The sequence below is a fragment of the Neofelis nebulosa genome, chromosome 5 (assembly GCF_028018385.1).
Source record: "Neofelis nebulosa isolate mNeoNeb1 chromosome 5, mNeoNeb1.pri, whole genome shotgun sequence".
NCBI lineage: Eukaryota > Metazoa > Chordata > Mammalia > Carnivora > Felidae > Neofelis > Neofelis nebulosa.
Window position 1 is genome coordinate 60,798,192 of NC_080786.1, and position 13,871 is coordinate 60,812,062.

At 36.2% G+C, this 13,871-nt stretch overlaps 1 protein-coding gene across 1 annotated transcript in view; it reads right to left on the reverse strand.

Annotated features, from left to right (window-relative positions):
* SERPINI2 (serpin family I member 2) overlaps positions 1-12,588 on the reverse strand; it is a 33,542-nt gene extending 20,954 nt beyond the window's left edge. The window contains exons 1-5 of the mRNA XM_058730419.1: positions 12,498-12,588; positions 9,747-10,001; positions 4,537-4,767; positions 2,926-3,120; positions 2,655-2,847 (exon numbers count right to left, since the gene is read on the reverse strand). Of these exons, the coding sequence (XP_058586402.1) occupies positions 2,655-2,847; positions 2,926-3,120; positions 4,537-4,767; positions 9,747-9,993 (866 nt within the window). The 5' untranslated portion in view covers positions 9,994-10,001; positions 12,498-12,588. The remainder of the gene's footprint in view (positions 1-2,654; positions 2,848-2,925; positions 3,121-4,536; positions 4,768-9,746; positions 10,002-12,497) is intronic.
* Between the last annotated feature and the right edge of the window lie 1,283 nt (positions 12,589-13,871).

The window sequence follows — 13,871 nt, forward strand, 5'->3', positions numbered from 1 at the left end:
CTTTCCACCTTAGAAGCCTCTTTTGTTAACATAAAGCTCTCAGTAAAATTTGGCTAAACATTGAAGTTGCTCTTGTATTAGTTTGCCAAGGGCTACCTCAACAAATTACCACAAAGTAGGTGGCTTAAACAACAGAAACTTATTGTTTCATGATTGTAGAGGTCTAAAATTAAGGTGTGGGTAGCATTGGTTCTTTCTGAGGACTATGAGGGAGAAGTCTGTTCTAGGCCTCTCTCCTCAGCCTGTAGATGGCCATCTTCTCCCTCTGTCTCTTCATGTAGCCTTCCTGCTTTGTGTATCTCTCTATCCAAATTTCTCCTTTTTATAAGGACTCCAGCCGTGCTGGATTAGGGTCCACCCTAATAACTTCACTTTAACTTGATTACCTCTGTGAAGACTGTCACCAAACAAGGTCACACATTTTGGGGGTAGTGGAAGTTAAGACTTCAACGTATGAATCAGGAAGGACATAACTCAAACCCATAACCATTTTTCTTGGAGGAATCAAAAGAGAAGTCTGTGTCACACTATGAGAGAAGTTGTATGAGAAGTGTGGCCAGTTTGGAGAAGCTGATAATAAAACCAAAGAGTCTGCTGTCCAGAATGTAGTAGCCTGGATGGAATTGTCGTCTGGGCAACATTCTTACGAAGATTCCTAAAATGTTGGAGAAGGGAATTCTGAAAAAAGCCTGTATTTGCTGTTGCCAACTGAGTTTGAAACTTATGCATTATCACCTAGGCATTTGTTAACTAGGCTGATGATGCTGGGGCCACCTTGGCTACAAGTGTCATTATTCCAATTTCATACTAATAAAACCACAACTCAGGACAGCTGATGACTCTCCTAAGACACCACTGTAGTACAAGGCATGAACAATTTTCAAACTCAGTGTTTTTGGCCCCAAACAGTGATCTTTCCAAAGGAAAAAGAGAGAGAGAAAAATAAATTTGAAAATAAATAAGTTAATCCCCCAAACTGTTATTAGAAGATAAACTGTCACATCACTTTATCTCCAATGTTTCACACATAATAGGAGCAAAAACAAAACAAAACAAGCAAACAAACAAAAACAAAACACCCAAAACTCTTTGAAAGACTAAATCACATCCAGGTAGAGATATACAGGGATGCTAGGGAATTAGAAGAGAGATTGGTGGAGAAATTCAGATATTAGAGACATGAAGAAAAAGGGACAAATAAAAGAGAGTAAGAAGAAGAAAATTCTGAAGAAACAATTCTAGTAAATATTAGCTGGGAATAGAAAGAAAAACAAATGTAGGTCAGGGAGCAGCACAATTTTACAATGGAGAGAAAAATAAACAGAAGTGAGGAGTGCCCCAGGGGTTAAAGAAAGAAAGATTTTTCAAGAAAAAGGAAATAGTAAATAATATTAGGATCAAGAACCTAGAGTAAGGGTGAGAAAAGCATAGGGTACCTCTTTCTCCAGGATGACAAGGAAGGTAGAGGAAGAGAAGATTATCAAAGATGTATACGAATTTTGAGGTGAAGGGTAGGGACGCAGATTTGCCTAATGATATGTTTTATTTAAGGAACAGGAAGTTGAGACATATGTTGAGAGTAAGAGAAATCAACATAAAACAGCGCCTGCAGAACAGAAGTTAAATTTTGGTGTGGTGTGTGTGAGTATTAAAAAAGGAAGTTCTTTGAAGAGAAATAAGGAATCCCCAGCTCCAGCCTCAATGATGCCAGAAGGGACTGCTTCCTGGGTTTTTGCTTAACAAAATTAATAGTTGGGGAGCAGGAATGGCTTTTGGGGTAGATTTGGGGTTGAGGATGAGTAGGGAGAAATCAGAGCAGAATAAAGACAAAATAACAAAAAGCATTAAAAATATTATCTGCGAATATGATTACAATGACTGACTGGATCCCGGCTTAGTGGAAAATGCAGGAAAAGCCAAGACATTTAAGTGGCAAAAGGCCTGGAAGAGGGGTGCACAGACCATCCAGGCTTTGATGAGTTTGCAGAAAATTTTAGAAACGAAAGAACAGAATATCATCTATTAGACATCTGCCTCTTTTAAAAAGTTGAGATAGAATGTGAATTGAGTTATTTGGGCATAACTTACTCTGAAGTTTCTCCTGTTGGCTAGAAGCATGATATTTAGAAATCAGTGTTTATATTCTTGTTTCCTGAGATAAGCCTTTGCAATTTCCATTTTGTATTAACTACCTAAAACTCTCCATAGGACTCTATTTAAATTCAATGACTGTTGGAGCACCGGTGGTCAAAGCTGGTGTCACACATCTTTTAATTGTGGTACATTGAGTGGTTGGGGGATTTCATCTTCCTTTAATGTAACAGAAGACAGATATTTAAAATTCAATTAAGAGATTAGAGAAAGGTACGTCTATATACTAAAAAGAATAAAAATTCCTTTTTATCCTGATGTTCTAGCTTGAACACTTACACCTCTTCATCTATTGCAGAGAATACTGGGTGCTTAAATTCAGTCCCCCACGTGGCAGAACAGTGCTTATGGAACAGTAGTTCCATAAAGTGGAGCTACACTTCCAAATGCATTTTTCTTTTCGACAATAGCCTTTTCAAATATTTGTTATCTTTTAGCCAGCTATTCAAATTCCTCCATGAGTGAAAACCTAAGAGCTGGAATAATAAAATAACGTTACCAACCTAGGGAGGCTGATTTCCACTTCCTCTTCTTGCATCTCAGAGAACCATTTCAGGATTCGATGCGCAGTCATGCGCTTTTCCATTTCTTCTATGTTCACATCTTCTGCAGGGAGTATGATGATTAAACTAAACTCGTCACCTTTATAAGGTAATTCCAAAACCTGGTAGTTCACGGAGGAGTCAGAAAAATAGCCTGGAACGGAGAAACAAAATATTAAATATTCTTGGCAATTCCCCAACTCATGCTTCAAAGCATGATTTCTCATCTCACCATATTTTGTTCGCAAAAGAGCCTTCATCATTGGAACTTTGACTGCTGCACCATCTTTCTTGGTAAAATTCATCAACTGTGTGTTCTCTTTTGTGAACTTCTGCTTCCAATTGCCCTTGAAATAAACAGCATTCACCAGGATGAGCCGAGTCAGAGGGCCAAATTCTTCCCCGGAAAACATGTCTTTAATTTTCCCTGTGAAGTGGGTGCAGGAGGAGGCAGAAAGAGATGTGCAAGAGCGACTCAGTGGAATGCTTTAAACAGAATTAAAGCACAAATTTCTCTTGCAGGTCATTATAAACGGGGTGCTTTATCATCTAGCCTTGGCAATTTTGAGAGTAAAGAGGAGCACTGTTACTTATTTCACTTAGAAACAGGTACAAATGAGATCTCACTAGGAAACCGGAGATACGAGATTGTCTTAGGCAAACCTGGACAGACCTGCTATTGGACTCTCTTCGGCGAGCTTGTTTGTGTAAATCGTTTTTCAGCCAGAAAGAATGAAAACTGAATGTCCCTTCCTGCATATTTATTGATGATTTTCGAACTTTATTTCAAGTTTCTCCAGCAGGTCAATCAGAATTAATAAGTCAATGGTACACTCAAACCTTCTATTCCTGTGGCTACAGCCACTGACCATTGGGAAGGGACAAGAATGGAGTTGTTAGTATGATTTTCTTCCTCTACACAATCAGTCTGCTATTTCTATGTCCAGTGACTATTTCAGTTAAGAGATAAAAGCATGAATGAGTGCCATGGAGCTGTCTAGGGATATTCATTTTGTGTCCCATCAATGGGACTTTCCTGTGAACGCTGCTCAAAACACCCATCTCACATTTTGAACCATGCCTCCCTGAATGACGCTTCCTATCAAGAATATGGTAGCATCATATATCATCATAATTTTTGGTAGCAGAATGAATGAACAAAGAAACAAACTACTGTTAATCAAGGCCTGATATATGCTTGTTATTTCTCATACATTATTATCAAACCTGCTAATAATCCTGAAATATTTTAATAGTATCCTCATCTTAGATAGGGCATAGCTTAGAACCGGTTAGGATTTGAACTCAGATCTGAAGGACTTTAAGCTTGTGTTCTTTCTACTATGTCACTCCATAATCCCTGAGGAATTTTTGCTAGCTTATATTGGGATTAAAGTTTAGATTACCATGTTTATGATAGTGTTATCCACATTTATTATTAAACATTAACCCATCCAACTGAGATGTGTTAATTATTTACAGTATATGTGGGAAAGAAGGCAGTTGAGGCCGACAGATCTAATTTTTACCTGGCCCAAGATATTACTTCGGCTGTCGTAGATTAAAAACCTATGCTTAAACAAAACTTATTATTAAAAGTTTTCCATTAAAAATTCTCTAAATAGGTGTCGCTGAAAAAATCTGTATGCTTTTCAAAGCAGCTGACAATTTCTCTCAGTTTTACAATTTAGTATTAATTTGAATAACAGGGAAGCAAAATGGGAGGTTTGATTCCTCTGAGCCACAGTTTAACAGGGAAATATTCAACCATTCTTTACTTTAGGATATTAAAAACCATGAATACAATGGCAAATAATGATTTTATGAAAATGGGAAACTTTACCATCTGTTTTGCTTTCCACCCAGGTACTTATTGTCTCTGCAGAAGCCTTTGCATCTTGAAAATCCACCAGTTTTATGGCACTCTGAAAAAACTCCTTGTTGCTATGGAGATACTGTTCTTTCACTGTGAATCCTTCTTGAAGGTAGAGGGCATTGGCAAGATTAAATGTAAATTCTTGCCTTTTCTCTGAGATGGCAGAGAAAAATGACTCCAGCACAGAAAATTCTTCTCCTAAAAAATAATTATAATGTATACTGACATATTGAACAACATAAAAACAACAGCTTTTCAGCTTTACTTCTAAGTGTTGATTCATATCACCATTTTTTGTGCCCTTAGGTAAAACTAACGATCCTTTCTAAGTTAGTATAAATATTTTAAGCATTTATCTTCATACAATATGCATTTTATAAAGAACTCAGTTCTTATATAGAAAAAAAAAGAATGTCCATGTAAATTTGAAATGTGTCAAAAACAAGAATGTGCATTTAAACAGGCTGAAGGAAATTCCCTTTTTATAGTCAAATTTAGCTCATTCTTACTTGTTGGAAATTTATCTTTAGAACCTCATTCTTTGCATAACATGCGATACTTATGGAAGGAGAATACTAATGAATACTGATGGTGGTATGACAGTGATGAGCAATCCTTTTCATTATTGCTTTTATTTCAGCTTAAGAAAGTTCTCATAAGAGATGAGCAATGGCACCTGTCCAAGTTTTGAGATTTATGAGGTAATCCCTGTAATCATCTCTAGAGATGTGCAAGAATCAGAATTGCCTATTTCTTCAGGTTCATGAATGTATATCCTGTGACTGTCTACATGAACAGTACCAGTCTTAACCATTCCAACTATCACCACTAGTCAACTGAGTCCAGTAGAGTCAGTTAAGAATCACTGTTGGCCTATTATTTATTTACCGTTGTATTATTCTGACCACCATGGATTGTCGGGAAGATACATGTACCTATGAGAGAATTCAGGTTTGATCTTTGTTCAGAGGCTTCCTATCCATTACCAAAAATATAATGTTTTTCATTCCTATCTGGCTTACTCCTGGAATTCAATCATTAAGTCTAGGAACTCTATTTCAAATCAAAGTTTCTTTCAGGGCCATTGTTATATTTTGAGTTACATACTAAAAATACCACTTTCATAACTTAAAAGTTGAGTATGCCTAATTAATCTTTATTGAAGAAAATATAAATCATTCATCACTAGAAGATACCCACTGAATAAAGAGAGAAAAATTTTACTGAGAACTTGTCTTGAGTTGTCCACTGGAAATGTGATGGCGGCCGGGGGAGATGCGTCTGCGCACTTTAGCAGAGAGCTAGCAGTCAATGGGCATCTTTGTATAAATAAGAACAGCTTCCCTCACAGGTGGGGGAGGAGGAGGGTTTCAGCCCAGTGGCCTCATATCTCGTCTAGCTGAGTGGAGCCTACATTTCCATTCCCACTTGTCTCCTTGTCCTCCCCTGTTCTTGCGCAGGTACAACCCACATAACCATATTGCAGGCTCTGGGAAGTATATTTCATTATGTTTCAAACTCCATGATGCTGCATTCTGGAGATATAGATACAGATATAAACAATCTTAGCCCTAAAAACTTACTTCCCTTAGGTTGGATTAGAAGAATTTCAGTAAGTCTTTACAATCCTAGAATTCTTACATAAGGAAGGAATGAAAGTTAATCTATTTAACTGGTTTCTGCGATGGTTTTAGATGCAATCATTTGCTATTTGAAGCTGAGGAAATATCTCAATAAAGGCAAGCTACAGAGACTTTCTGAGTTAAGGCATGTGAGTTTTTTCAAAAGAATTAATTAAGGTCAGAAATGAAGTGGCAGAATTTGAAACCAATCTTCAGAAGTTTGTAATTTATGAACATCTTTAAAGGAATGGGGGGGGGAGGGGAAGGGGAGAAAAAATAGTTCCAACTCATTTGTCAGAGCAAATAGATTTATGTCATGTACTTAAGGTCCAAGACTGTGTGACAAACAGTCAGTTTCCCTTTGATAAATCACTGGACTCAGAAGTCAATGAAAAATGTCATCAAGTAGCACAAGTTTGGAGGAGAATATAAAGTTATCTGTCTTATAAATTTGATTTAATTTCAGATTAATAACCTCTTCTAGCACAGATCAAAACGAATATGTATACATGGCTCCCAATAAGCAGTGAGAATAAATGTATTTCATTTCCTAAAACAGAGTCATAGAACACCTATAGGCCATGGGGTGAATATAACTTTTGGTTTGATTTGGTTTTGGAACTGGGATCAGAATGCAAAGCTGACCCCCTTTCCATAACACTCTTAGAATAGCAAGCACCCCAGTTAGTCTTTGATTAGTAAGCAGCATGTTAGAGGCAAAGCAAAATGGAGCATTATCAGATGCTCAGTAGACTAGAGAAGGTAAATTCTGAGCAGAAGTTTTGACAATTGGGGGAAAGAAGGAAAACTGAGGACACTGAGAGCCCTGTGGGGATAGGATGCCAGGAATTGTATGACCATCTGTAGAATAAGCCAGGTGTTAACATAAAACAGCCTAGTATGACAGGTAGTAACTTTTGATAACCACTGGGAATGGAAGGCAGGGCCAGGACCAAGAGGAGTCAAGGAGGCATTTATATTGAGCATGAAATTTAATGAGATGCCAGCAGACTCAATAATCAAGATAATATTTTACTGTAACAGTAAAAATCAGTATTAATCAAAGAAATCCATGAGGTACATTTGTAAAAATGCTCAATGAAGACAGGATCATTACTAGTGATTTTCCTGTTCCTCTTGGGTTCCAATGTGGCCCTACCAGGTACCACCTTCTGACCTTACACCTTGTTCCACCCTTCACACCACTTTGCTCTTCTTTCTTTAGACCATCTGGGCCTCTTCTCCATTTCCTTGCTCTCTTCCACTCTGTTCCCTTCCTTAACTCTGTCTCCTTTTTCTTTGTTCCTTAATTCTCTCCTCCTTTTTTTCTCCAGAGTTTATTTTTTCATATTTTGTCTCTCTCTGGCTCATGTTCCTTTTCCTTTTGCAATAACCTTCCAACTGTATCCCTGTGTCTCTCTCCTTCACAAAGCATAATAGCAATTTTGAGGGGCGCCTGGGTGGCTCAGTCAGTTGAGCATCCGACTTCGGCTCAGGTCATGATCTCACGATTCATGAGTTTGAGCCCCGCGTCGAGCTCTGTGCTGATATCTCGGAGCCTGGAGCCTGCTTCAGATTCTGTGTCTCCCTCTCTGCTCCTCCCCTGCTCACACTCTGTCTCTCTCTCAAAAATAAATAAAGATTTAAAAAAGTTAAAGAAAAAAAAGAAAGCAATTTTGATAGATTTTGTTACATGTGTTACAATGTTAATGTTTAATTGCCCGTCTATATTTTCCCAAGGAAAATATAATATATTGCTCTTCTGATCTAGAACTCTTACTGAATCATTTTTGGAATTTATTCTGGACAAGCTACTTTAACCTTTCTTTGCTTCCATGTCCCCATCTAAACAGCAGGGTTATGTCTGCCTCACAGAGTAACTGTAAATATTAAGTAGGAGAGCAGATATCAAGCACAGAAAAAAGTGTCTGCTACACTATATACATGTTTGATAGTGTCATCATCATTATTGCTATGATTAGCATTACATGCACAATCCAGAGTTGTTAACATTTCTGTTTCTCTACAAGATATACCCATTTAGAGTAATTTAGATTTCAGAGGCACTAATTTTGCTAATTTATCTTAGAGTCAACTTTACATATCTTTATAAATGTATTTTTACTTTTCAAAGCAGTATCAAGTGATGAAATGCTTCTGCGACTCTCTTATGGGATTTGCTGAAATTAATCTAGACAGTCAAGACTAAATCTGGAACACAGTGGCTTCATTTTACATTATTCACAAAGGAAAATTCTTGCAATTAACTTCACTATCACCAACTTCTTTTCTACATAAAATGGCCTTTATTTAAAATGAAGCAAATGAGACTTTGTAAAAACAGAAAGGCAAATTCCTAAATTTAAGTACTCTGTTCTAAGGCAAACATACTGAAATTGGTTATAGTTATAGTGATTACATTTCCAAATCGAAAAATCTGGAAATTTGCTCTGATGTTTAGGACATATTATCTGACAGTGATGAGGAAGTTTAAAATTAAAATTATTATGGAAATCGAGAACACAGGATAGCCCGAGAAAGGGACAACTGCCCTTTCAAACAGGACACCAGCACCAAAGCTCTAGAGTAGCTCAGATAGGCCTTTGGGAGACTCTAAGACAGCAACCCCTCAAACGCCAAAAGGCCTTGGATGGTTTATGTAATTTTTTTTTTCAGATTTTCTTTAAAAACTATTAACCAAACAAGCTTTTTAAATGTATAAATTAATACTTTTTCTTGGTCTCAGTTAAGTGAAAAAGTTAAATTTTATTTAGAAAACTAACTTTAGAAAGCTAACAAAGTAATGAGAGATGCACACAAAGATTTCTGGGTAAGGATGCTCATTGAAGCATTTTTATAACAGAAATACTGGAAACAACCTAATGAAGAAGGGTTAAGTAAGTAATGATAGTTCCATAAGAGGCCATGATATGCAACAATTAAGAACCATATTCTGAAACTGATGCGAAAAATGATCATAGCATCATGATAGTGGAAATATAAACAAACAGAAAACCATACACATACACACATTCACGCACACAACACGATCTCAATTAATTAAATCTGGCTAAACCAGACCAGAAGAAAATATACTGTCACACTCACAGCTTTATATCTGTATTAAAAATAATAAATTCTTTTGGTAACATTTTCATTGGGAAACAATTAAAATTATTATTGTACACAATTCTCCATTTTATTATAATTTTACACTTTTGATAACATTTTCCATTGATTTAAGTTGTGTCACCCTGAACTTCTAATTTAAAAAAAAAATTTGGCCAGATCTTATCCAGCATAAATAATCATATGTAATGGGGCACCTGGGTGGCTCAGTTGGTTAAGCATCCAACTTCAGCTCAGGTCATGATCTCCTGGTCTGTGAGTTTGAGCCCCGCTTTGGGCTCTGCACTGATAGCTCCGAGCCTGGAGCCTGCCTTGGATTCTGTGTCTCCCTCGTTCTCTGCCCCTCCCCCACTCATGCTCTGTCTCTGTCTCAAAAATAAATAAACATTAAAAAAAAATTTTAATAATTATATGTAAGAATCTCACCAGTTGAGTTTTCCTGAAGTTTTAACGTTTGTCTTATCTGCTTCTGTGCATTTCCTTTTGCTCCCAGTTGTACCATCCCAAGAACCAACGTTGTTCCAAGGGGGGAAAATATAATGTTGTCCTTATGAGATAAACAAATAGCTTGATAAAGATCCACTGCAAATTCGATATTTCTTTGAGCCAAGAGTCTTGAGGCTTGACTTCCAGAAGAAATCAACAGTAGACTCCACAACAAGATCTTATCCATTTTGACTTCTGTGCATTAATTTAAAATTCATTACTTTTCAAAATAACCAGAGGTGACCATAGTGAGCTCAACTGACAACCTTCTTCCTATTAGAATTCTTTGTCTTAAGTCAAACATTATTACAAGGAGATTCTCATGCCAGTTTGCAGAATAAGCCTCATCTATTAGGAGAAATAAGCATGTGCAAATGCCATTTTTATATTCCTTCAAGAACTAGTCCAAAACATAAGGCAGTCTTCTAAAATCAAAGAAGAAATTATAATTCTGGAACAACGTCAATAGCAATATGATCTCTAAATAGCTAAATGATACTTTTTCCTATCTTTCCCATGGTTTTAAGTGAGATACCTGTAACTCTTTATCAAGGGAATCCTCTGTCCACACTACTTAAAAATGGTTTATAGATGAAAAGAGAAATGGAATAAAATATGAAGACACTCCAGTGTGGTTTTTAACCTATAATAGTGCAAAGTTAATGTATTCTAAATCAGTTTGAGTAATCTGGCAAAGTTTTTATGGTATGAATTTTCATACTTTGTGGACTCCTACTTCTACAGGGTGAAATACCCTAAAATTCACATTGTACTTTTTCAAAGGAAGGAAAAACTCAGAAAACCTGTAAGGAAATGCAATTAAATGTAACACTACAACAATAACAAAAGAAAAAAGCACTTTTTAAGAAACCAAGAATAATTTGACAAGTTAACACGTAAGAAAGCTGCAGCTGAAAACTTTAGCCAAGTCACAACACTAATGACACCTTATTCAAGTGCCCTCCACTAAAAGTACAGGAAATTCAACCATCTGATTAGGTCTTGAGAATGAGTTTTGCAATATTAGACTTCATGGAATACTGACCCCAAAACCTCATAAATTTTAGTAACTCTAATTTTACCTTGCAAAAACTATATTTCAGGAACTCTTAATAACTCCTAGTTTCATAGGTTACTGGGAAGTAACTGTTCGTTGGGGGTAAAGATGAAAGCCTCCAGAACAATGTATTGTTACCCTTAAAAATGAAGAACTATATTTCTAAAGGGCTTTTGCAGACCATTGGAAGGGTCACCATGACCCATAAGTGGGTTAAGAGTCACTATTACATATAAAGATTACTAATAGTCAAATACTCTCTAAAGCTAATCTGTGGAGTCATTATGTAGCTACTTCAAATTGCCTTCTAATATTTGTAGCTAAACTCTATTTGTTTAGATATACAATTTGCAAAGGAAAAAGACTTCAAAATGCAATTTAAAACAAATGTTAAAAAAATAGCATGTTGGTAAATTGCAAATATAAATATATATTATCAAATGTTTTATTGAGGATTAAGTTAGTACATAAGGTTGTGATTGGAAGTGCAACAAAAGTAAAAGCCAGTGAGTAAGAAAAGTTTTATACACAAAAATAAATTTCTGTTTACCATTTTCTTTCTTTTTAATGTTTATTCATTTTGAGAGAGAGAGAGAGAGAGAGAGAGAGCACATGTAAGAGGGAGGAGGGGAGAGAGAGAGAGAGGAGAGAGAGAATCCTAAGCAGGATCTGAGCTGTCAGCACTAAGCCCAAATGGGGCTTGAACTCATGAACCATGAGATTATAACCTGAACAGACATCAAGAGTCAGACTGCTTAACCAACTGAGCCACCCAGGTGCCCCTATGTATCATTTTCAAATACATTCACTATCTCAGAAGATTTCTGATTAAAAACAGAAGTTTGTAGATATATAAGTAGTCACAATGTTATTAGTACTTTTAAGTCATCAAGTGGCAGTTCTTTAGGCACATCTTTACGTAATTGGTTTGTAATACAAAAGTAAACAATACTATGAAGGATACAAATTTTTCCTTATGGTAGAATCTGAGGGGTATCCTCTCATTATACTAATAATCTTAATAATTAAAATTTATATTATTTGAGCATCGGGGTGCTTGGGTGGCTCAGTCAGTTAAGCGTCCCACTTCAGCTCAGGTCATGATCTCCCGGTTCGTGAGTTCAAGCCCCACGTTGACAGCTCGGAGCCTGGATCCAGGTTCAGATTCTGTGTCTCCCTCTCTCTCTGCCCCTCCCTCCCCCAGGCTCTGTCTCTCCCTCTCTCCTTCAAAAATAATTAAACATCAAAAAAACTTTATATTATTTGAGCGTCTAATTCTCCCAGAAAATTTCTAGGCATTTAACAAATTATAATCTCACACACACACACGAAATGTTTTCAAAAGTTCACTTAACCTCATTGTGTTTTGGATCCTATCTCATTAGATCTCATTAGAAAGCATGAAGTACTGGTGAACTAGACAACGTAATGAAAGTCCTATAAAGAATTTGACCTTCAAATTTATAATGACATTATTTAAGGAGAATAAAAGTAATGTGTTAATTTGATAAATTTAAATAATATCTGTTATCAAAGTGAATTGAAATGCCAGTCCCCTGCTCTATTAAATACTCATGATCAATATTATCGCATATGTACTGCATTCAAAAGCTATTTAATTTTAAGGTACTTACCCCAAATTGGCTTCTAATTATTCACTGTGATGTTATAACTGAAATGTGCCTGCTGGGAAACACTAGTACATAAAACACCTGATCAGTCAAGGCCAAATTTACTTATCTTGAACACTGTATGATTAATTCCTCTAAACCCAAAGCAGGTGTTCCCTACATTTGCATAAAAGGACTAATATGATCGGTTAATGATCAATGACACAATAGGCAAGAAGTGAGAGAGAAAACCATAACAGAAATTTTTAAAAGCATTAAGCTTATATTATTTAATCCATTATTCCACTTCTGTTATAGTAAGTAGAAACAGAATTTGGAAGAATGTGCCAAGGCTTGTAAATTGGTTAGTAATTAGTTCTTTTTGTTTCTCACAGGACTTCTGCATCAGATTACCACTGTATACCATCATAAATATTTCAGAAAGCCTGTGAGAAAAAGGATAAAGCTAAATCAAGTCCAGAATGCAGAGACAAATTGCTGCTGCATTTACAAAGTTCTCAACAATTCATCAAATCATACAATAGTCACAGGAATTTCCTGTGGTTACAAGGCTCATTTTAATCCTTAGGAAAAAGGGTGGATATTGAAGAAATATACTCTCTATGATGAACAAAAAGACCAGATTAAGATTATTGATTTACCAAATCATAGGAGGACAATACGATTAAACATAGGTGATTTGGTAATACACATCAGTGTTACTTTCACATGCCTTTAAACTTTTACGTAATTTTCTCTACCAGTAGTTCATTAATAAAAAAAATGGATTCATAATTGAATGGATTGTGATCTCATTCTAGTTCAAATCAATCACCTCAATGGCAATCAGTTACACACTGATTCATCCGTGGTCTCCGAGAAGAGAAATGGAAAATTTGTTCCAGATGCAATTAAACAAATAGTCACCATTGATAACTAAATGTAATGTCACTTCTGGTAACTTTATAAAAACAAGATAAAATGGATGTAAATACCTGAGAAGTAACTTCTTTCAATGTCCTGACAGGGCTAGAGCTTACGGAAAGCCATGGGAAGCCTGATAATTGCTATAGGCCATAATGTCCTAATTCACTAAAATTCTTAATTGTCCATCTAGGCTTCTCTTAATGTTTTCTAAGTCTCGGGTTATATTCTAATATCACTTGCTCTAACATAAGCGAACCCCTCTCCAGCTTTAGCTTAACACTGTTAGAGATAATTTTCCAAAAACAGAGTTAGGCAGCACAAGAGTTCTATCCTTCTTGTTTTACTGTGTAATTCATAAACAATAGTCTGAATGTCCAAGGACTCTCATTCAATCAATGTTTTTCTACCCCTGTAGTGACACTAGCAAACATCCATCACAAGTACCCTGAGTTACCAAGTTATTATTTCTCC